This window comes from Odontomachus brunneus, unplaced genomic scaffold (genome assembly GCF_010583005.1).
Source record: "Odontomachus brunneus isolate Ranch 3 - 2012 unplaced genomic scaffold, Obru_v1 Obru_scaffold_069, whole genome shotgun sequence".
NCBI classification, from domain to species: domain Eukaryota; kingdom Metazoa; phylum Arthropoda; class Insecta; order Hymenoptera; family Formicidae; genus Odontomachus; species Odontomachus brunneus.
Window position 1 is genome coordinate 1578669 of NW_022639519.1, and position 23562 is coordinate 1602230.

The 23562-nt window shown below is 41.0% G+C and overlaps 2 protein-coding genes and 1 long non-coding RNA gene across 3 annotated transcripts in view; 1 reads left to right on the top strand and 2 right to left on the bottom strand.

The window, feature by feature from the left end:
* The window catches only part of LOC116846782, a 546096-nt gene that overhangs the window by 353367 nt on the left and 169167 nt on the right, over window positions 1-23562 (bottom strand). The gene's annotated exons all lie outside the window — the stretch shown is intronic.
* LOC116846791 overlaps window positions 1-23562 on the top strand; it is a 180450-nt gene that overhangs the window by 62080 nt on the left and 94808 nt on the right. The window contains exon 3 of the long non-coding RNA XR_004378598.1: window positions 17603-17722. This is a non-coding gene — a long non-coding RNA (uncharacterized LOC116846791). The remainder of the gene's footprint in view (window positions 1-17602; window positions 17723-23562) is intronic.
* LOC116846787 lies at window positions 18398-20106 on the bottom strand. The gene has a single exon (XM_032821065.1). The coding sequence runs from the start codon at window positions 19860-19862 to the stop codon at window positions 18576-18578; it is 1287 nt and encodes a 428-aa protein (XP_032676956.1). The 5' UTR covers window positions 19863-20106; the 3' UTR covers window positions 18398-18575.

Genomic DNA, 23562 nt, shown 5'->3' on the forward strand with positions numbered 1-23562 from the left:
CTGTTACATAACAACTGCGAGTCCAAAATGGCTGAAACTTCGGTGAGTAACTGTCAACAGATGAACAACGAAATTCACTAGCTTTTATTTACAAGTGCTGCTATCTTCACGTTGAGGTCGGAAACTTTTCAGACCACCCTCGTATTATGAAAATTATGCTGGCCATTCGAATGGAGATGTGCACTTTTACGTACGTCTGCTGCATATGTATCGGGCATCGGAGCGTGCATGTTTGCGGAACGTGCCCGCGGCGGTCGGCATGACGGCTGTGCGCGTGATGAATTAAATATCCAGACGCTTATAAAGCTGTCATTATAAAGAGTACATCTTGTGTGAGTGTATTTGTTGCGCGTGCCGCTCGCGGCGCCAATGCGGCATTTAGCGTATCTCCGTGAAATCCCGACACGACCACGTGAATTCCAGCACGACCTAGTCTGCACGGCGATCCACGAAGACCAGTTCGCGAGAGTAGGCTTTTCTAACGTGTGCTCGAGCTCAATTTTCCCTCAGTTGAAACTCACACCGGACATGCATCGCACGATTATTTTGCGCGAAGGATTTACTATTTCTCAGGAATTGTGTAACGAGATGATGTTACAAGTAAAGCATGACAGCGTAATTCGCGGTAGATTCTAAGCAGCCTTTAATCGGAGATTAAAGTAAGATTGAAAGAGACGAAAATTTAGAAAATTTATCGTCAAGTCTGTATTTGTTATCGATTTTAACTAACGTCGTGTACGTATTGAACGGAGTAAGTTGTATGAAAGCACACCAAAGACTCCCCAGAAATGGATTCTACAGAGACTGCATATCAAATGAAACATCTGGAGATTGCGTCGTGAAAATAACGGTCGCGAGTCTAGGTAAACTCATTAAGAGTAAATTACTAGAGCGAAATGATTATCTTAAATATCAAGAAACGCGCGCGACGTCACTATATTATTATTACTGATATCTCAATACCTCGAAGCGTATAGCGGTAGCTTGAGCAGGCTACTCACATAATAAGAGAAAGAAGATTTTCTTAATGACTCCATTAAAGTCTCATTACGAAACAAGCACAGCTCTCTTCTGCGTTGAGCTGTAGTTGAACTTGCGTCATAAATGTGTCGCGCTATGTTGAACGTGTAATTTAAGTTCTGTCTCGAGATGACGATTCTTTTCGCTCATCCATTCTCTCTTTTTCTCTCGGATAGAAATCTACCCTATCTATCCTATCGAAATAAATAAGGTATGGCGCTGATATATAACAGCAATATTAATGTGACGATCGCAGATATCTCAAAGAGAACGCAATGAGGAAATATCTTGGACAAAAGTTAGAGAGTCGCTTTTCTGAAATACATAGGGAAAAAAATATTTAGTTGGATCGACAAAGATTCTGGTGAAATATGAACAAATTTAGGAAATTCCGCTTGAAGTTATCAGAATTCTGTTCATATTGACCGGAAAGTTTCGTCGACTTGGACAGAATTCTTCAACTTCAATCGAAATCTCTGATCAATTCCAATTTATTATTATTTTTTTTAATATAAGAAAATAAGATCACAAAGAAATGTGACGATGATAGTATAAAAGCCAATGAAAAAGTAATGGAAGAGTAAAAAATTGATTTACATTTGATTGCATTTCGAAAAAATCGCTTTTTGAGGAAATCCATGGTGCAAATTTGCGCCGCAGTGCGCTCGAAGGATTAACACCCTCAAATTTCCACATATCGATCGCGTTCTTAGCTGCCGATTGTTCCGTCGGTTTTAATGCGTTTGTTGAAGAACAGACGAGCATAACTGTTTCCTTTATTGCTTACAAATTTCTAGTTTGCAGTGAAATTATCCGGCCGGTAAATTGAATTTTCGCGCGTCTTGTTTCGCCGGACGAGCTTCGATATAGAACGGCTCTCTTCGGCCGGCGGGACGGAAGGAAACGATAATCGAATCGATCGACAGCGCCGTTCATTCCGGCGCGTTATGGCTAATAATAATTTCAGGTAATTTCGATTATCGATAATTGCGCGTCGCTTTAATATGTAGGCTCTTTCGTTCGGCCGTCGCAAAGCCGCCATCGTGAGTCGCGCGCCATACCGCTTCGAGCGGTGTGTGTTTTTGCCCTTCTATTCGGTCGAGCGTGAAATCGCTATAATTTACGTGCGCAAATGGTTATTTTCGCGTTTAACCGAGTCACCGCACATCCACACTTACACTGTAAAAATACTTTGCTGTTATCAAGGATACGTTTAATTTATTATCCTTGAAAAAGAGAAACGAGGCGCGCGCGAGACATGCTTTCGCGCGTTGCGAATCAAAAGTGAGATTTTTCGCCGGCACGGAGAATCAAACGCGCGCCTTCATATCTTGCACAGATGATAATTGAAAGTAAACGAACCGTGTATCTCTATCTCTACTTCCCCCGCGCGCCCTCCCCTAACTAACTGTATGGAGCGTATATTGTATAAAATTGCGCGTCTTTGTTCTTGGCACTTTCTCGATACACGTCGGCCAGCTTTGACTTGTTTCTCCTGCTTGATTTGTCGGTTCCTTTTTGCGGCATTGTCTTCCATCATCCTCCCTCGCTTTATCTTTTGTTACCAGTTCCTCCGCTTTCAACGTTACCGCGGGCTGTATCGGGTTTCCGTCCGCTCGACGATTTGTCTTCGGAATTCTCTGTTTCTTAAAGCATAAGTTACTTTTATTTCTTCCTTTCTTCCTCTCTCTTTTTTCTCTCCCCGCCGCGAAGCGAAGTTCCACGCGAAGTTGAAAACCTTAAAACGTCGTCCATTTCGTCGACGGTGTTTCGCCGTATCGAGTACGTATCGATTTCAAAGGTACGTCACCCTCTCAAGAGTTCCGTCTCTTAATGCAGCGTCGTTAGCTTGGTCGCGGCATTAACGGACGACGGGAATTTGCATAAATTCCTCGTTAATATACTTAGCAAATAAGTGACTCCTCATAATTATTGTGGGTGTACGTTGTAAACGAGTGATATCACAGATTAATGGCTCACAAACGACAACAAAGTATCGGATCAGCGCATTGTTACGCATTGTTACACATTGTTATTTCAACACAAAGTCAATATTTATGTATGTCGGAAATTTTTACTTCGTTATATTTGTACAGGAAATACAGAAAACATACCGCGGGCAGAGCCAATCGGTGGAATAGCGATTGTAGGAAACATACAGTGAAGGAAGTGAACTTATTTTTCGATGCATGCATCGAAAAATGCAAGGAAAATCGCGGATCTAATCATCGGGACTGATCTTTGAAAATTCTGTAAACGCTCTTCCTTGCGTCTCCTCAACCCACCGGCTTCTTCCCGGTTTATTTAACGCGATTTATTTCGTGGACAGATATAACAAATTCGGAGCAGAACTTTTTCTCATTACTATTTCAGGTTTCCACTTTCTAGTGAGAATGTTGTTTAGCCCCCAATGTTTATAACATTTTTTTTTAGCAAAATTCATAGCAGATAATTTAAATTTCACTGTTTCCAAAATGACCTACGGAACAAGTGGAGAGTTAACGCAGGAAATGTACAAAGGAAATTAAAAAACAGAAAATTAAATAAGAGAAAATTACTATCTGTAAAAGAATCTTATGACAGACTCTTACGGCGTTAATATATTAATTATATATATTACGTTAATATATTAATTAATATATTAATTATTAAATAATTCCGACGCATTACACGGATTCTTTCCCCGGGAGAAAGAAATTTTTCGGCAACACGGGACCTCCCTGTCCTGTCCTGTCTATCGTGTTTTTCTCCCTTTTCTTCTCCCTTGTTTCGAGTCTTCATTTGTACACGTTTATCGTTACGCGTCGTGACGCGTTTTCCATTATTTACATGGCTCGCACACCTAATCGGGCCATCCGATCTTACAGTTACGACGACGATACAATGCGCGAGCTATATATCAGTGGCGTATCGGTACATGCATCTCTGAGCGAAATAAAATTTCCTGAGAGCGCATCCGGCGCGTTCGCCCGCACTCGACTGGGCGCGCGCGTGAACACACGCGCGCGCTCGCGCGGACACGCGCTTCCTGCATCCGGCATCGCGCGAATCGCGCTGAATCGACCGATAAATTATGCGAGCTCGCTCAAAGGCAAATTCACACGATTCACTCCCGATGACGATCGCGCCGGATACGCCGCGTTCTCCCGAGCGTTCGTGGCCGCGCGCCAAAGTTGGCGCAATCTAATTTTACCCCGCGAGAGTCGCCCATAACTCGTCCAAGGAAATCTTACAGAAGTCCTTGGCGTGTCCACGGTCACACGAAAGATAAAAAGCCGGGACTTCATCTTCGCGATTGTGCGAGGAATCCGCGTTGAAGGAGGAGACCTAATTGATGGCACACGGAAAAAGGAGATCGGTTGAATTAATTTGTGTTCAGGATACAATTAACCGGACTGTTTGGGGAGAAACGAACTATAATTTTCGCCAATATAACCAGACAAATTTGGTCAAATACGTTCTGGTAAAGTAACCAAACAAGTTTGGTTACAATAAAAAATCTAATTATATTCACATTTCCCAGTAGAAATTTTACTATTCTTTTTAACTCAAAATTGTTTCTTAAGGTGTTAATGTATGGTATTATTTTGCTTGAAATTAGTCATTTAAACTAATTTGATGTTACGTTGTATTTGAGAAGAATTCGCCTTTTACACCTTGGTGGAATTCGAATTCGGGAACTTCTAATTCTGATTCGTTTGCTTATGTTGTGACGAGCGATGAATACCAGAATATTTGCTTATGATAATCAGAAATTTTGTTTCGTTCTATTCAACAATCGTTTAATCAAACATATTACGTTAATCCGACTATGCTTTTTTTACGATACTTGTCTAAGTTGTACTTGTTATTGCGACATACACACATGGTAAAAAGCATTTGGATGGATTAACTAATTTCTGGTAAAATATGAACGAGCCAGAAAATTCCAGTTGATGTTACCAGAATTCCGTTGATCAAAAATTTTGTCAGCTCAAACAGAATTCTAATAGCTTCAACTGGAATTTTTAGTTCGTTCGTATTTTATTTAAAATTTGCTTAATTCAACCAAACTTATTTTTCCGTGCAGTAACCAAACTCTGACCGCGGTGTTAGAACTAGTTGCAGAATATCTCATTATAATAACCAGAAAGTCGGTTTATCTTCGTCGAAACTTGCTTGCCCAAACACGTCGCGTTAATTCAACCTTTTTTTTCCGTGTAGCGCGCTCGCGCAATTCAGAACTGACGTCGCGTGTCGAACGTGCAATCGATGCACACGTTCCGGAAAGGCAATTCTTATAGGATCATTAAGCGATAAACGCGATCTCGATGAACGCGCATCGCCGATCGTTCGGGGTCGTTGACACGCTCGCGCTCGCCGATTCCCGCGGCACTCGATATTCCCGTATTGAAACGCGATATCACGACGTTATTGAATCGCGCGCGGCTTGCAAACGCGCTTGATTAGGGATAATTAATTGGGCGCGAGCAAGGCAGATAGATGGCTGAGTAGATAAACAGTTCGCCTACCGCGTTATACAGTCATGTTCAGAAGTTCCACGGCGCGATCGCCGCGAAACAAAGTCGCGCATTCGCGGCGATAACAACTAAATATTTCTCGTATTCTGTCTATCGGTATATAATTAATCGCATCAAAATTTGATTGATGACTAGTTCCATCAATCGATGAAATCACTTGTGATTTTTGATTACGTGACGATTGATTAATTTTGATTATTGATTTGCCGATTATTCTAGTCAAAATGATTTTAATCGATTAATAGCCAATACTACCTAGCTCTCTGTATCAAAGTGAAAATGATATTTGAAGTCGGAAGGAGGAAAGTCGATGATGTGTGTTTTTAATCACTTTTATGAAACGACAAAATAAATAAATAAAAATATATATATCGTTGAAATTTTGAAAAAATATTCAATGTAGAAAATGCTACTTATAAATATTACATTTTGATAGTTGTGTAAAATTTCTACTCCGCGTTACCATACGGATTATTTAAGGGAATTGAATTTCCAGCAGAATTTAGCTCTCAATGGTGGTGTAAAGCGTGAAGTGAAAGTGAAATCGCGCTTTTAGAGGGACTGCGAATTATTTGGTAACTGATGAATCATGCTGTACCGACATAGATTTATCGTTTGTGCAACGTGTGCATCGATGGACGGCTGAATAAATAAGTAGTCAATTTACAACGTTAATCGCGTTATCTCGCGACTCGTCTGCGCAATGTTTGCTTGTTCGAGAGCACTCGAGTTCTTTCGGATCGCGGTATCTAATTTTTGCGGGAATATGCCGGGAAATGTACTACCCGCGAATCAAGGATTCTACTTCCAGTGTGCAAATAATATGTAAAGAGTACGCGATTAACACGAAATGATTGTACACATATATATTGAAAGATAAATATTTTAGGTTTCAAACATTTCAAACCTTTCACAACCCTTTTCACACTCGTAGATTTCAATCATCATCAAATCGGAATATGCGCTCTGTTTATAATTTATTAAAATTTATTTGAAAATAATAGACATATTGCGCGCTGATCAATGAGAAACGCTTAAACAATAGTCGCGCCGCATTGACAGTTTGCCTGCACGTTGCACGAGACGTTTTTTGTCGTGTTAGGATGAATCGAATGAATCCTCATGGGCAATAATCATATTTAATAATCAATATTTGCGCTCTTCCACTTTCATCTTCCTTTGATCGCGAGTTTTTACTTTCGTTTGCACTTCCGACGATAGGCGTAAAATCCGGTAACGAGGTAAATGCGTCGGCGGCGCGCGACCGATAAGCGACTGGCGCGATGCACTTCCGATGCAATCGCGGACTCGGCGTTTCCTGCGGGAACGCGTATGCGAACGACCTGGCGGCGTCTGTGCCTGTGGGAAATCGCGCTTACATAAGGCGACGCGCGGTCTATCGGTTCATACATTTCGTTTTACGCGAATGCGATTTCTCTCGCTCTTTTCAGCCCTCTCTACGAATTCTCCGCACCATCGAAATTCAGTCCCACGTGACTCGTCCCCGTACGTGGGATGGTGCGATTTAAGTATCGCACTTGCGAATTCTACGAAAATTTCACGAAAAGTGCACTTCAGTCGAAACTTTAGCCCCGCTTGCGACCTGAACCTTTTAACACCTGTATATTCGATAGGATCAGTGTGTGTTTAATACACATAGAAACTGAAATCCTACTTAACGCCTCTAAATGGCAGAGAGTGCGAAATGCCACCTGTAGGTTCTAAAGAGGATTTCTGACAAAATTGGTAGGTTTAATAGAATTAAGAGAGACCCATGTATACGCAGACAAAAATATCATTCTATTGCTAAGAAAAGCAATCACTCAGTTTATTCTCCTTCTTTTAAGTAATGGTTATTCATACAAAGAAGAACATTACTTTGATAATAAGTTTTAGAACGTACTCGCGAGAAATTTTAGAACAGTTCGTTATCATGTACTCAAAAGTAGAATTTATTCTCTCTACAAGAATATTAAAAAACTTTCTCCAGGAAAAGTTGGTACGACTCTGCGCAGTAAGCAAAGCGAATTTTTGTCTTAATCCAATATCTTTGAAATGCTAAACTCACTAGAATTCAGAATGTATTTGAATATATTTGATGTTTATGATGAAAACTCATGATATATTCGCAGACATATAAACTTATGAAATACTTGAAACAAGTAACATTTACTTGAATGCAGTGTGCAGTTTTTTCTGTGTAGGAATATCAAAATAGGTGTTAAATAGAACTTAAAAAGGCGTTAATTAGAATTTAAAATTGTTGAGGCCGAAAATGAGACAGGAATTTTGACTTATTTTTGAGCGTTTAATTAATACTATGAATAAAAGAGCAGGCTGTATGCGGCGAATATACAATGGTATATACAATGGTATATTTGTGCGCTGATATGTCGGTATAAAAGCCCACCTCTGCACGCGATCTCTATTAAATTCTGAATGAAATTCGCGATCTCTCCGTGAAAGATCCTTAATTGTCCAACCGAGAGCACACCGAGAGCGGTTATTGAGACGCGGACATGCCAGGTGACCCGGAATTTGTGTAGCTCACCGAGCTACAAATACCGGAAGCCTATCGATTCGCACGTTCCGCTTTATGTAAGCACGATTTCTCGTACACCTCTCCACCCTTCCGCACGTCCCTCGGTCTCCCAGCTTCCGCGACTCGTCCTCGTCGGCGGCGAATGCATAATTTAAATGTCCCGCGTCCCAGTTTCCCGCCTTTTCAAGAGAATCGCTGATTGCTATGCCGGGGTGCCTGCCCCCGTGAATCGCAGAGGGCCCTTAGCATTCATACTTTCCCGGCTTTCACGGTTCATTCCTCGCGACGCGGCGGCCGCTAGTTGAAAAAGTTTTCCACGCTGTATGTGTGTGTGTGTGTGTGTGTGTGTGTGTGTGTGTGTATGATTCGCGCGTGACATGGCCCCATGGCAGCCGGTAGCAGGCAGTCCGATAGTAATGGCCGAGAGCGATAAATCGAATTCTCGTGGAAACGGGAAGTTTTCCCGCGTAATATACGGTCGGCTCGAATTTCCCGCGGCGCTTTGATTTACGCGAATCTTGAGGCTGGCGCCGCCACTCCAAGTGCTCGAAACAACGTCCACTCCGCGGCGGAACATCGCGACCCGCCGCGTGTACGATGTATCGCGAAGTATTCGAACGCATTTTTGCGCAAGGAGTCCGCGAAATTTGTGACGGAGGATCGCAGCGTGTTTTGACGTACGTGTACGTGTGCGCACGCGTGTACACGGGATCAATTAGTAACTCGGTCGGAGACCGTGGATTTTCGTTGCTTGCTTGATGTCGGATTCGAATCGGATTAAAAGTGAATCCCGACGAAGCGCGCCCCGAACTGACGCGGCCCCGAGGCGACGCGCGCGGATTAATTAACGAGCGATCATCATAATCGAGTCGTGGATCAGCGTGTTTAAGGTTTAATCGACCCATCGAACTGCCGTCTGGCAAGAGGATTATTATGTAATCGCGCCGACGAGAGCGCGTTTAATTGGCAGACGATCGACTCGCGTTCCCGTCGAGCAACAACTTTCAGTAACGCGGAAACTTTACGCCGTAATTCTCCCTTCTCTGTGCTGTGCTGAAAGATTGATTTCCGGAAATTTTCGATTACTCTCGCTCGGTTCGCGAATTCGACCAACGAAACTTGTGTCTCATTTTTGTCTCAGGCTAACAACAAGATTTTGAGAGCAAAATACGAACATTGTTTAATTATGTTATTACGTTTGCAAAGAAAACAGTGTTAATGTTGATTACGTTAAGAAAAAAGTATCTAAAATTAAAAAATATTTATTTGGTATGCGTGTACTAATAACATATTTATTTAATCCTAGAATCTTAAATATCAAAGAGTTACGTAAACATAGGAAAATTTTAGTGCATTTTCCTTTGCTCATAATTTCCAGAAAAATGATCAAAACTCAATTTTTTCTTTATTTGTATAGAAAATGTCGAGAAATATGAATATATTAATGCTCCTGTGATTCAATAAAGTTGAAGAAAATTAGAAAAAATGTTAGAAAAATTATAAAATTAGAGAAAAGTTATAAAAAATGTTTTTAACGACGATAATGTTTGAAAAGTTGGTCTCGATAAATTTGACTCATGTTGGAGGTTCTAAGATTAAATTTAAATTCTTTCATTTAAATAGAAATAATAGAACAATTGTCTTCATGAAAAGAACTAAAGCTTTAAGCAGATGTATATTTTCTTACCTGGAAAAATTAATTTTTCATTGCGAAAATATATATATTATATAATTAAATATGTTATTATTAACTACTGAGAGTACAAAAACTTTTTCTTCCAGTACATATGTTCTGTATCAGCTCTGCTGAAAGATTATACGTGCCGCGCGAGAGAAGTCAGGCATTCTGCACTGTCGATTGGAGAAAAGAAAAAGGATTTATTCAAGCTATCATTAGCACAGATAAATTTTGAAATCCTCCTTCGACATATGCGTCCGAAGCACCACCGGAAAACGAACAAAAATCGGAAACTTTGAGGGAGTTTCCAGCAGTGCTCGCGGAAACCGCTTTTCGACAGCGGCCATTTACCGTAAACCGTAGCGACAGCACGCTCGGTGCAAACAAGCAAGCGATTTGCACCCTCGATCAGGCCGGCACAATGCGCGTGAATACATCTACGTCAAATTTCGCGTTAGCACCGGCTTATCGGGTGATCCCGTTTAAATGAATATCGCGCCGTCGGAATCAGCGTGATCGCGCGGACACGGTGAGTGAGCACGCCGCGCTAATCGATCGCTTTAATTGCAGAAATGCACGAAAAGTGACGTCGACGGGTGTGCCATCGTTGTCAACGCTCTCGACGCTTGTCTCGCGTCGAGAGTTTTTTTTACCCCCGATGGCAATATAAAGCTCTGAATGTTTTATCGCGAACACGACCGCGGCATTCGCGCCCGCCCGTCCGCGACGCGGATCCGTCAAAGCCGAATTTAATGAAAATCATTACCCGACATTGAATCGCGCCGCAATTCGCGATCCACTCGAACGAGTCGCGTCGCACGATGGCATAAAGACATTAAAGCCGAGGCCGCCGAAAGAGAGGTTTCATCCACGTAATTTGCGGTTTTACGTTAGACCGACCCATTTCTCCATTGCGTGGCTTAATCAGTTTTATTCGTTAGCTCCATCCTCAAATATAACGTCAGCTGTTAGTTCCTGTCTGTTTCTCTATTTGTTCCATATTCCTTGTGACTTATGCAAACAAAGGAGATAATATACACTCTAATCATATTCGACATTCGAATTGTTGATGTTGATGTTATGCTTAAATGTACAACGAAGCACTAATCCGTCAGCAAGTAAAATATCATGTTTAGACTTGAAACGTATGGAGGAAGATATTAGAAGAGAAATAACGGGACAAATAGTCAATAAAAAGCAACATAACTGTACGGAGAAAAATAATTTTGCTCTTTTAGCAAAATCGTCGTTGTTACTGCATATTCGTAGTAACATCAAAAAAATTTAGTTGACGTAACTAATTTTACAAATTATTCGTTATCGGAGCAGAAGTAGTTTCGTTGCCAAGATAGAAAAAATTTGTTGAGTGTATTTGTCCTAAGAATTACGTTAATTTGTTATTGATGCAAAATAATATATCCTTAGCAAATTTATTTGCTATCGGAGCAAAACTGCAACTGCTTATATAAATCTATCATGGTTCTTATAGCAAAATAATTTGTAGATTCAGCAAATTATATCCAGCAAATAGTGATTAGTATTCTTAGCAAATCTTTTTGCTGTCCATATAATAATGAAAAGATTTTGTTAAACCAGCAGAAAATTTGCTGAGCCAATAAATTATTTTTCTCCGTGTATGAATCCTTTCAAATAAATTATATTCATATGTAATATATAATTAAAGGATGAAAGATAATTGGTGATACAAAGAGCTGCAAATATCCATTACCGTATAACATCATAAATAAATTTGAAATGCACAGAAAGAGATTTACATTGCAACTGATATGTACAAGTGTGCATACTCTTATGTTGGAGCAAATTTAGAAAAATTACTAAAAAAAAGGTAAAAATTGGAGTGCCAAGTATATACATTTTCTCCTACATTAAGAGATAAATCCAAATGATAACGGATATGCCAGTTCAAGCGATATATCTGACCGTTTTTGGGGCCACTAGATCAAGTTTCCGATCAAGTTAGTCGGAGAATTTTATTGGAACATATATCCGTTTATTAACTTTTGATCGGTTCATTATGTCCGTTGGACTTTTTTTACAGTGCACAAAAATTATTACGATCTTGTTCGACCATAATTCATTACAAGCTATATATATCTCAAATTTGAGCGTAGTGGAATCGTACAAAAGGAAGTTCGAAATACGTTGTAGGAAACCGCAAATTTATTCATGTGGATGTGTTACCGTTCGCTGTCGGGGACAAGAAACGCGCAACTGCATAATGAAGAGAGACAAGTTCTAGTGAAATGTCTAAAGAAATTTTGAATGTCGTTACTTTTATACATGTGATTTTATGTGCCAACTCTACAAACGCGTCACACATTCAGGTGCGAGGAACGAGAACTGGATTGATCATTATCACCATAATTAGAAAAATTTGTATCAAAATAATATAAATCCCGATAAATAATTAAATGTTCATTGTAGAAATGCGTATCACCAGTCAGTAATACTCTATGTGGGAAAGAACTATTAAAATAATTTTTCTTAATAAAAATTGGCTCTACTTTAACGTCCAAAGCGGTTTTTATTTTCATTATGCAATTTCGCGCCTCTTGTTCACACGAGCAACCTAAAAGTAGCGGACAGCCCCGAGTCTGCATTGCTATTATAGATTTCCGCCATATATCTCCCTCATTGAACTCTACATGAAATCCTACAATCATAGTCGGATTCATGTAATTAGGAGCTAATTCTATATACTGGTAATATAACATAGGATTTGAATAGGTAGTAAACGTCACATTCTTATTCTTGCAACGGTCGCAAAGATTATGTACACAAGAATTGTACTCTAATTCCGGCCCTATCATTACAATTACTAGATTTTGCATACTGGGTAGAAGATGTAACAGAATTTCCCAAGCTGGTAGACTATTTTTATCTACGGAGTTTGCGGCTATAACATGAATGACAACATGCGTTTGCTGTAAAATATTTAATGCTTTCAGTCTTTTGAACCCGGAATAGACTGTCAGTGGCCTGGAAAAGTAATTGGACTGTACATAGTCCTTACAAACTAACAGTTTATCTTCCCTATTAGATAGAATATGGTACAAAATATCAGTCATATTGTTTAAACGTGTGATTTTATCAATAGATGCAAGGAATTCATACGATGCGCCAGGTGTTTCATCAGAAATAGCTTCGATATTTATGTTGAGCAATGTTGTCAGTTGATTACATTTATGCAGATTATGTTGGGCATGAAAAATTGTTTCGTGTTCGTCGCAATAGTTGGAGGTAAAGCATTTTTGGCAAGTCTGCAGTTTAGCCTGTTGGTAACACTCAAAACACGATTTCGGCCACAAGATCATTTGCTTCACGCACGGCTCCAATGGACGATCAAATACTTGTTGGGTCGATTGCAACAATTCATTTCTTGATTGCAACCATTGCTTCCAATTGCTGAATCTGCGTTTGTCCTCTGGCGGTTTTACTTTTAAAAGCTTCGCTATCTCCTTACAGATATTTGAGTGTTGCGGCTGGTGTTCTGTTTTATGATCTACGCTGCAGTAAGAAATCATGCAGCACCAATCACATAATATTAAATTATCCTTGTCTCTTTCCTTGCAGACGTGACATATGTTTGGATTGAAAAATTGATTGTAACGGTCAGGCGTGTATGGTCCATAATATTTCAACTCTTGCATATTATCTGATAAATTTTCCTTATACGTAATATCACTTCAGAAGTAATGCGTAGATTTGGTACGAAACGTCAGAATTCTTTATACAAATCCAACGTGATTATTCTGACGATTACTCAAAGAACAATGCCACTTTGAAATGTAACTAGAGACATAATGATATAAATATCTGTCTCCAAGCGAAATATTCCCAACTTCAAACATACAAAGGAAGATGTGTATACGTAACAGACATATGAAAACGTTCTGTTTGTCTCGGGAATTGTTGACAATTCGAAATATAACTGGAGATATATAACGCACAAAGATTCCCTGTTATGAGCACTTCAAGTTAAGTAAACGATACGATCATTGACGAAACAGCATAATGTTCCATGACACCTTACTCTTATGCGCCCCTCTAAGGCCAGCTCGGATTCGCCCTGTGAAACGCAGTCGATCAAAAAGTCAGTTAGGTAAACCGCGGTCTTAACAATGGGAAGCCACGCGCCATATGCGGCCCCACATGCCGCCGTTGCGCCTCGGGGCCGTCGGTCGCCCTTCGATAGATGCGGGGTGTCGGTCGGGGACGGCTCTTTACCTTTTTTTTTCCTCCGACATATTATCGAGTGCGTAGGGCGTACATAATGAAGACCGCGGCGCGCCGCCGCACGTGATTCATAACTTATCGCGGCCGATTATCGATTACGTGCTCTGAAATTGAACGAGCGACTTTTCGGTGTGCACGTGAGTCGCGCGCCCAAACCTTCGATATACAAACGCTGCGGGGCGTCGTCGTTTTACGTTCGCTATTAACCCTTCGCTTGCGACCAGATCGGATATTCTGTACAGCGATTGTTGAGCAGTTGAGATCTCGTTAGTAATCAAGTGATTAGCGCGCGGTAACTATTTGGCCGGAGTGCTCGATTACACCTCGTACTTCTTGTCCACAACCTTACTTTAATCTTTAAGCCGTAAGAAATTGACCGACCACACTCGATTGTTTTAAAAATAATCAACTAGAGATCGCTCGAAATAAGTCAAGCGTGATTGTTGTAAGGTAACGTACTGCGCGAGTCAAGGATGGAAACTGCGAAATTGTCGGATGTTCGACGTTCTGTTTTTACTTACTTACGATGGAATTGACGAAAATTCATCTCTCGACAAATTTCACGAGCTTTGGGTATTTGCAGAGCGATGAAGAATAGAAATTTAATGAGCGGGGATCAGTGAGAAAGAGACATGTGGTCGGAATCTATAAAAGTAATTCAGACTCAAAGCTGTCTGTTACTCTTTGGATGTTAACGTAGAACCTATTTTTAATAAAAAAGATAATTTTAATAGTTTCGTATCACACAGGAAATAAGAGACACGTATTGTTTTTGTACACACTTATGCACACATTTAGGAGTTAAGATTCGTCAATGGCTCGTATTTATATTCACTTTGCCAAGTCATCACAGCTGAGACTTTGATAATTAGGACATCTAAACTTGCAACCATATCCTCGTTAGTGACGCGTTGTTTTTTGTAAAGCATTGTTTTACAAAATCGCTTGAAGCGTTCCCTTTGAACAACCAATCCCTTTTGACATGCACAACCAACCAGTTGTAGCGCAACGTGTATCGTTTCCCGCTGTCAAATTTTATCACAGATTTTGTCTGAACGACATTTAACTCGCGGATCACGATAACGATTGAAATCTCATAATGGAACGTTTCCTCTCTCCCTCTGTTCTTTCTCTCTTTTTTTTTACATCGTCACCCAGTGCAGTAGGATCATGCGATTTCAGCGCGAATCCGCAACGATCGAAATCGCATCGCGAATCCCAAACCCATCGATGTATTAATGATTCGTGTACGACGGCGAAGCCAGGTAGAGAATATCGCGGGCTCTTCGGTCGCGGGGAATGTTGCGTTACGCTGTTGTGTCGCACCCGGTATAAACTGGCTGGTCGGTATCTCCGACGCATGATAAATCTCCCGTCGCGGTTCGAGCCCATCGTATCGCCGCGGCTATTTTAATATTTTAAAGTTCCACCCTAAACGCGCGCACTATATCAAAACTTGCGCCATAAATTACTCGTTGCTATCCTACCAACCTCCTCTTGATACTCTCTCTCCCCCCCTCCTCTCTCTCTTTCTCTTGTCCCTGTCCTCCTGACATTCTGTATGCTGGTGCGTTCGAATGGCCCGATGCTCCAGACGATTATTGCGTTTCCGCACTTGACCTTTCGCGACGGACCTGTGGAAATGAAACGATCGATGTTCGATCAGCGACGAAATGTCACGGGCGCATTTAGATCTTTGAAGGCCGGTTGTTTTAATTTCTTTATAAGCTACCTAATAGTTAAATCATATGTTTGCCTTTGTCTAATTTGAAGAAAAAACGAAGATAGACACATGATTTTACTGTTAGATAGCTTGTCAAGAAGTTGATACAACCAACTTTGAGAGAAATGTACGAGTCGATAATTTTACAGGGGACAAGTTAGTAACTATTGATAGCAGGTTAACTTTAATCTTGCTCCAAGTGATCTTTTTCTTTTAATTACGAGCGACGAGGTGCAATGACGCGGTTGCGTTATTAATAAAATGTAAATATCGGAGATAAGTCTCAGTCGGTGGCGACTGAGCGTGTGAACGGCGCCGATAAATCGAACGAGACCGTACGGCTACCTTCGGCGAAGCCGGCTTCGGTGGTTCTTGTTATTGGACACACGCGAGCTTTTTATAGAAACCTCTTCCGTTCCCAGGGCGTCGTTATTATCCAGTTATAAATAGACGTTCAATCCCGTCGAGGGATTTCGTTTCACGCTTACGTACGATACGCGCTCTAACGATCTACGTGCCGTCGCGAGAGCGCCCGGGTAAAAGTGCAGAACTAATTTCAGTTTTACAGCGGACCGAGAGAGCGGTAATAATGAATGCCCCGGGACTGCTGATGAATCCGGTTTTACTGCCGCCCTAATACTTAACCACTTGCTGAATTGATGCTGCTTAAACGGCAGTAAAGGCCGGATTGCCTTCTGCAACTAAATTTCGCTATCTTTCGGCGTTTGGGCCTCTACCTTCCTACGCGGCCGAGATAGCCGCTCTCAACGTGCATAATATAGTAAAAGTTGGCGGATGTCTGCTCTCAGAGGCACGCATCGCTCTCTATCTCGCCGTCCCGCCGTCTCTCGCGATTATCCTCATTATCCGTATCAGTACGTTATTAGCGGCCGTCATTTCTTCCTCGCACTTGAACGGAAATTACGACTCAATCAACGTTCCAACACAGCGCCGTCTTCGTGCCTTTGGATGCCCTCGGAAAGCAGAATTATCAGGCTACCCCGCTATCACGTTATTTAGTCCAAAACGTACACTCGTAAAATGATTTTTCGCGAATGTAAAGCGCTCATTTGAATGTCCAAAGTTTATCTCTTTGCCTGCGATCGAGTTTTTCGGCAGATCTAACTTGAAGATTGTATTCTATCTCCTTTATGAGTTCTTCTGTATCAGTCTCGATGTATGTCTCCTTTTATTACGGGAATTATATCACTGCTATTCGTCCGAAAGCGCGACTTAAAACATAAAAAAACGCCAAGACGGCGCCTTTCGAATAACCTTTGTAAGGGGCTTGTGGATTGGACTTTCGAAAAATATCCACGCTTTGTCGATATGTCTCTCATGTCGTAAGAATATTCAAAGTGAATATTCAATTGCACTAAAATTGCAAATGAACACTCTTAATTGCACTCTTCTAGACGAAAGTTTCGTTCATATAATATCTTAGAATTCCTCGCAACGTTTCTTTGTTACAAAATTTTTTGACAAAATTTTTTGTTACAAAATTTTTCTTTGTTACAAAATTTTTTGACAAAATTTTTTTATAGCGCTCTTTGAACGCAAATGATTGATATTTATTTTAGGAATCTTATAACTCCTATACGCCTTTACCATTTCTGCGACACCAATAATAATTATATTTTCCTCGTATGTGACATCTTATTAATTCTTATTGACATTCGCGTTGGACATCTTATTGACTCGTTTTATACACCTTCGTTAGTGAATCTAAGAGTCTTACTTCTTCATGAAATTATTATTCTTTTTTCCACACAATTATAATTGATTCAATAATATAGAAGAAATAGATATCAGGTTCTCATGTGGTTTACGATGATGTCATAAAATTTTGGGGACCCTTTCAGATTCCTCTTGATGGAAGGCAGCACTGTCCTGACTCCGAAGAGTGGCTCGGCAGGAATTCGCTCAAGCGGTCGACCACTTCAGCCAGATGTTAATTAGCGATGCAGCCTTTAATTGCAAACGTGAGTGAAACGCAGCCAGACGGCCAATGGCGAACGGATCCGATAGGAATGCACCAATACGATGAATGCGCCCGGATCCGAAGAGTGGCAACGTCATATTAATTGTCTCAATAAACCCGGCGGGTTAACGAGCATGTGCAGCAAGAAGCTCATCTGCGACTGGCATACATGGCGGTGTCTTTGTAGAGTTCCTCGGGACAGTAGCACGTCTTTCTCTCTCTTTCTCACGTGCACTTGCCTCTTTTTTTCACCCGGTAAGTTCCCCATGCCAGACAAAGTCGCAATGGGAACGTTCGAGAGCGAGCAAAAAAAAAAAATCGCTGCACCATGAGATGATCTAAGAGAGGAAGTAGGTTGCTCTCATTAATTTTATTATCCCCGAGATGTATAGTCAAAGACGAAAAGGTTGCAAAACTTTTCAATGATCAATATTAATTATACTTAGACTTCCAATTATAAAGAATTTTTTAAGCCGGTAACAACCAATACGTTGAATGATAGTTGTAAATAATTACGGAAAGAAATACTAATGTCTGATGAACTTGACAAAAGTATTGAAGAATTTTTGGGACTGTATTGCTCACCTCAAGAGAGAAATTACTGAATTATTATATATACGCGATTATATATATACACAAGAGCGTGAAAAGAAAACAACGTAACTATTATTAAAAAAGGATAATCTTTATTAAAAATGTTTATTGTTTAATCATAATTTACAATAACATCACTCAATTATTTATAATAAATTATCTACGACAACAATTACCTACAACAATAGAACAATTTAATCAATAGAAAACAAAGAATGGAACAATTATCGTACGATGTTGGCGCATTATTCAGCAAGTATTTAATAATTAAGGTAAATAATTAAATAATCATTAAAGAAATATATATCACCGGTATCGACGTCTTTGTGGGGCACAAGACCACTAAAATAATTTTTCATCTTCAAATGAGGATCTACATGTATATCTAAAATTTCTGTCATCTTATCTATGAATTGTTGTGCTTTCTTTGCGCTGGAAAAACTTAAAACTAACGGACAGGATACAAACCGAATTATATTTATAACTTCGCTTAATGTATTACCCAAAACATCCAAGTTCTCATCAGGGTCTATATGAAATCCTACAATAATAGTGGGTACCTTGTATCTCCTACTTGTTATATATTTTTTGTATAGCATATCGTACGAAATTAAATGGAGTATGTTTTTTCTATTTCTACAGCGCTCACATAGTTTTGATACATACAAATATTTGTTGAGTCTCATCCCTACTATTACAATTATTAGATGTTGTATTTCGGGTAGAAGGTGTAATAAAATTTCCCAAACTGCTGCACAATTTATATTTATAGTCATTGTGGCTATAACATGAATAACAACGTATGGCTTTCGTATTATGTCTAAACGTCCTAGTTTCTTTAATCCAAAATAGATTGTCAATGGGTCTGAAAATTGGTCAGACTGAACGTAGTCTTTAGCAAGCCAAATTATATCTTCTTTTTGTGGTAGTACAAATTCTATATAAAATTGGAGCATCTCTTCAAAATCGCTCGTCTTATTAACAACCTGAAGAAATTTGTATGACATGTTATTCATACTACCAGAGATAGTTTCGATATCTATATTAAGCGATAACATCAGTTGATCGCATTTGTTTCCAACGTGTTTTGTGTGAAAAATATTTGCGTGCTCATCGCAATAGTTAGCCGAGAAGCATCTCTGGCAAACCTGCAGATCGGTCTGTTGATGACATACATAACACGATTTTGACCATAAGATAACCTGCTTCATATACGGATCTATTTTGGACACTCTTTGTTGAATTAATTCAGTCAATTCTTTTCTTGATTGGATCCATTGTTGCCAGTTGTCGAACCTGCGTGTGCCTCCAGATATCTCTTGCAAAACTGATGCAATATCTAAGCAGATTCTCATGTGTGTCGAGTGGTGCATCGCTTTGTGCTCCTCGCTACAGTAAGGAATCAAGTGACAGAAATTACAAAATATTAAATTGCCTCTGTCTACCGACTTGCAAACATAACACATGTTTGGATTGAAAAAGCGACTATAACACATATCCGTGTATGGTCCACGATATTCAAGCACTTCTTTATTTGGATTGCTCATGTTGATAAATCTGCTTAATAAAGCTTTCTGCTATTTTATCCGTAATATCATTTGAGAAATAACGCGCGAAAACTCGATATGGAAGCGACAAAATAATAATATTCTTTACGAACTCGATATGGAAGCGACAAAATAATAATACTCTTTACGAATACGAATTTTCAATGTAGATGTTCACACGGCAATTGCTGGAAGGACAATAATAAAGTGTTTATATAAGTGTTTGTCAACATCTTGGCAACTGTTGTCGATTTGATAATCCGTGTAGGATTATCCGTGTAGGATAATTTATATAACTCTAGACCACATGTGTGTGCGCCCAACTTTCCTCGGTGCTTTCGATTAGCTATTCGGTCGATAATGTTCGTTGGTTTTACGTCACCGCTGAAAAGCTAATAAAAGTACGAAGTACGATGGCTTCCCGACACGCGGAACACGGAAGATAAAACAATAGCGAAGTTTCGGTGGCCTGTCCATCATCTCCGCCGAAACTCCGGCGTAACCAGAGCTCCAGCGGAGTTTGTAGGATGCAGCGGGACGCTCGCTTTTCGCTTTTATCGAAAATTTAATGCCACCGCCGCGTTCGCTCCCGGGAAGTAAGTCGTGATGAGATCGATCGATCGAACGTTCGGTCGATCCACTGGTCGATCGAGACAGACCAGGTCACTCGGATAAGCCAACACTCGCGACTTGTCGAGCCGTGATCCTCGTTCGCGAGAACTCGGGACGGGAGACGCGGATAACGAAGTTCGGTCGTAATGAAGGTTTTACGAGGCCCCGATAAATCTCATCGCGGGCCTCGGCGCGACCTTATAGATATTACTTCGCGAAGTTCGCGGAAATCGCGATGATAAAGCGATCTTCGGTCCCTACATTACGACGCTACAGAGCGCGGAGGATTTTTCTCGTTTAAATACATCGCGGGATTCGGAAAAGTCTCACGAGTTTTGCGAATCAAGCCGCTCGATCCACGGATAATAAAAAGTTGCGCGGTTATGAAGATTACCGCGTCGCTGCCGCGTGAGTCGAGCGAAACTTTCCTCCCGGCTGTGAGATCTTTTAGACACGCACGCGACTCGAGCTGCCTTGCAGAATACGCGGAAAGCAACGAAGGCGCGACGAGTACGACAACTCGAATACGACACTTTCGTATTTGCTAATTTAATACAAGTAATCGATTTTTACGTGTGATAATGTATGTACACGGAAGAAACAATTCCGTTAGTGTAACTGAATTTTCCATTGCTTGGTGAGAATAGGGACCAGTTCAGACAAATATATTTTTGATTGTGGTGATAAAGATATCACTTCACGAAATTTTCATCTGGTTCAATTGCACGAACTGACATTTTTCTTCCGTGTAACGCTCTCATTAATTCGCTTCCCGTTCTCCGGTATTCGCGGCATACTAATGTCGTCATTAGAGATTCCCGGCGAGCAGTTTATAGGCGCGGTATATGAGATTTATAATCCCCCGTCGTGTAATGTCGTTGCAATCGACGTGCTCTGGACGCGTTCCCGAAGCGAATCGTGGGGCAACAACCCTCGAAAACCCCCACGGTTCTGCGTATTACAAAATGCCGAAGGAGACACCGTGGAGAAACGGCAGTTTTACGAATATTAACAGCCGCTCCCATCTGGGAAGGATATGCCAGGAAAAAAGCATTAATGGGAGTTATTATCGGACTATCCCGTATCCTCTCTCTCTCTCTCTCCCTATCCCTTTACTTGCCTGTCTGCTTGCTTGCCTGCCGCGCTTCTGGAGATCGAAAAGAACGAAACGAGATACGAGATAGCGACTGCGAAGGGAGCTCCTTTACGTCTCGAGGCCTACGCCGTGTATTGGAGCCCTGAGGCTACCCGGGCCCGTTAAAAAGTAGGAAGGAAAGGACGGCAGGAAGGGGGAAAGGGGACTGAAGACACCTTTTAATGCTCTAGCTCACTTCACCAAAACGAGAGACATCGCTTACTTTTCAGCCGGGTGTGTTGTCGCTATCAATAGCAGCCGAGGCTGCCCTCTTCCATCCCTCTGGGTATACCTTCTCGCAATCAACCCTTATCTCGTGTCGCCTCGCCTATCTCTCGCACCCCTCTTCGCGCATCGTCCTCGCTCCGCGCAGTCTATTTAATTTAAATAACTTTTAAAAGTTCCCAGCCTTCTCTCCTCCCTCTTCCTCTCCTTGCCTCTCTCCCTTTCTGCTCTTTTTTTCCTAGTTGGGATCGCCTTGCTCCCGAAGACACTTTACAACCGATCGCGAGGTTCTGTCGTTTGCCTTTCCACCACCTTTATCCCCGCTTTTTTTCTTGTTTCTTTTCGTTCCTTCTCGTGCAGATCAACCCGTCCGTTCTTTTGAACCCTCTCCTTTCAGACTTTCTCCTTAATGCTGCGTGCAGCAGAGGGACGTGTTTTTATTCGCTGATTTAATTATGAAATAATTCCGGATATAATGACTTTGTCCCTCTCCGTTCGACTCGACGTTCTCGGAAGGTCAAACGAACAACATCGTAATTATTCCCCCTTTCTATAGCGTTGATATCCGATTGGCGGAATCGAATCAACCGTTCGCTATATCGAGCAAGAAATCGAAGGGGTTAGAATGACGAGAAACTCATCGACGAATGAGAAGTCGCGTCGTGAATATCTCACTCTGTACAAATTACGACAATTTTGAGCACCAAGACGCATAATCTCATTCTTAACAGAATTCTCTTATATGTGGTCTCAAAAGGATCCTACTAAAACTAAAGAAAAAAATATTCTAGGTACAATATCATTCCTCTTCATTAAAAGAGAAATAGTCTTAAAAGTTTTCGTTTACAGATTACAGGAAAAAGAGCATCTTGCGATCTTTTTTAAATGTCAATATTTTCCTTCTGGTTTTAGAAGAATTTTCTTAAACTATAACATAAGAGAATTTCGCTTAGGATGAGATTATATTTTTTTACATAAACACCTGGTTTTGCATCGAAGCACTGTCTAATTTGATCAAACAGATCTTTGATACTTGTTCTATGCAGTTCTCGTCATTTGCCGGCGGTTAATCTAGGAGACTACGAGAGAATTCGGCATAGTTTCGATGCGCCGCAGGATTAATAATGAGCTCCACGATTGAGTTTCTCTCTTTCTCTCTCTCAAAGCCTTTAACATCTTATAATTCCGCACGCTGCATAAATTGCGCAGCGTCGCGGTTGAGATCAATGGGACGGCTCCATCGAGATTAAAGATTCCACAAATTTTGAAGATTCGTTTTTCCAAGGAGCAAGGAACGATCGCGATATAACGCCGAAGCGATGCACGTTGCGATCGTGGTTACGATGTATCGATTACGGCATCCTTGGTCCCTAAGCGAGCTTGACGAGAAGGTTCATCGGCCAAACGACGCTAGTCTTCAAAGTGCGCTCGGAGAAAATTGCATTCCTCCGAGTTCCCTTTCTGACCCACTCGGGAATCCACCGCATGCTGCTGGATATCCTGGAAACGCACGCTGCATACCCGGATACGCTCGTCCCTTTCTCCCGCGAATGGTCGAAATATGTTTCACGCAATAGCCAAGAAGGATTCGGTGTTTTCGCTTGCGACGTGAGCCCCTCTTCTCTACGATGTTTCAGGAGCCAGCAATGTCGAATGATGTGAGCAAGAGAGAGAGAGAGAGAGAGAGAGAGAGAGAGAGAGAGAGAGAGAGAGAGAGAGAGAGAGAGA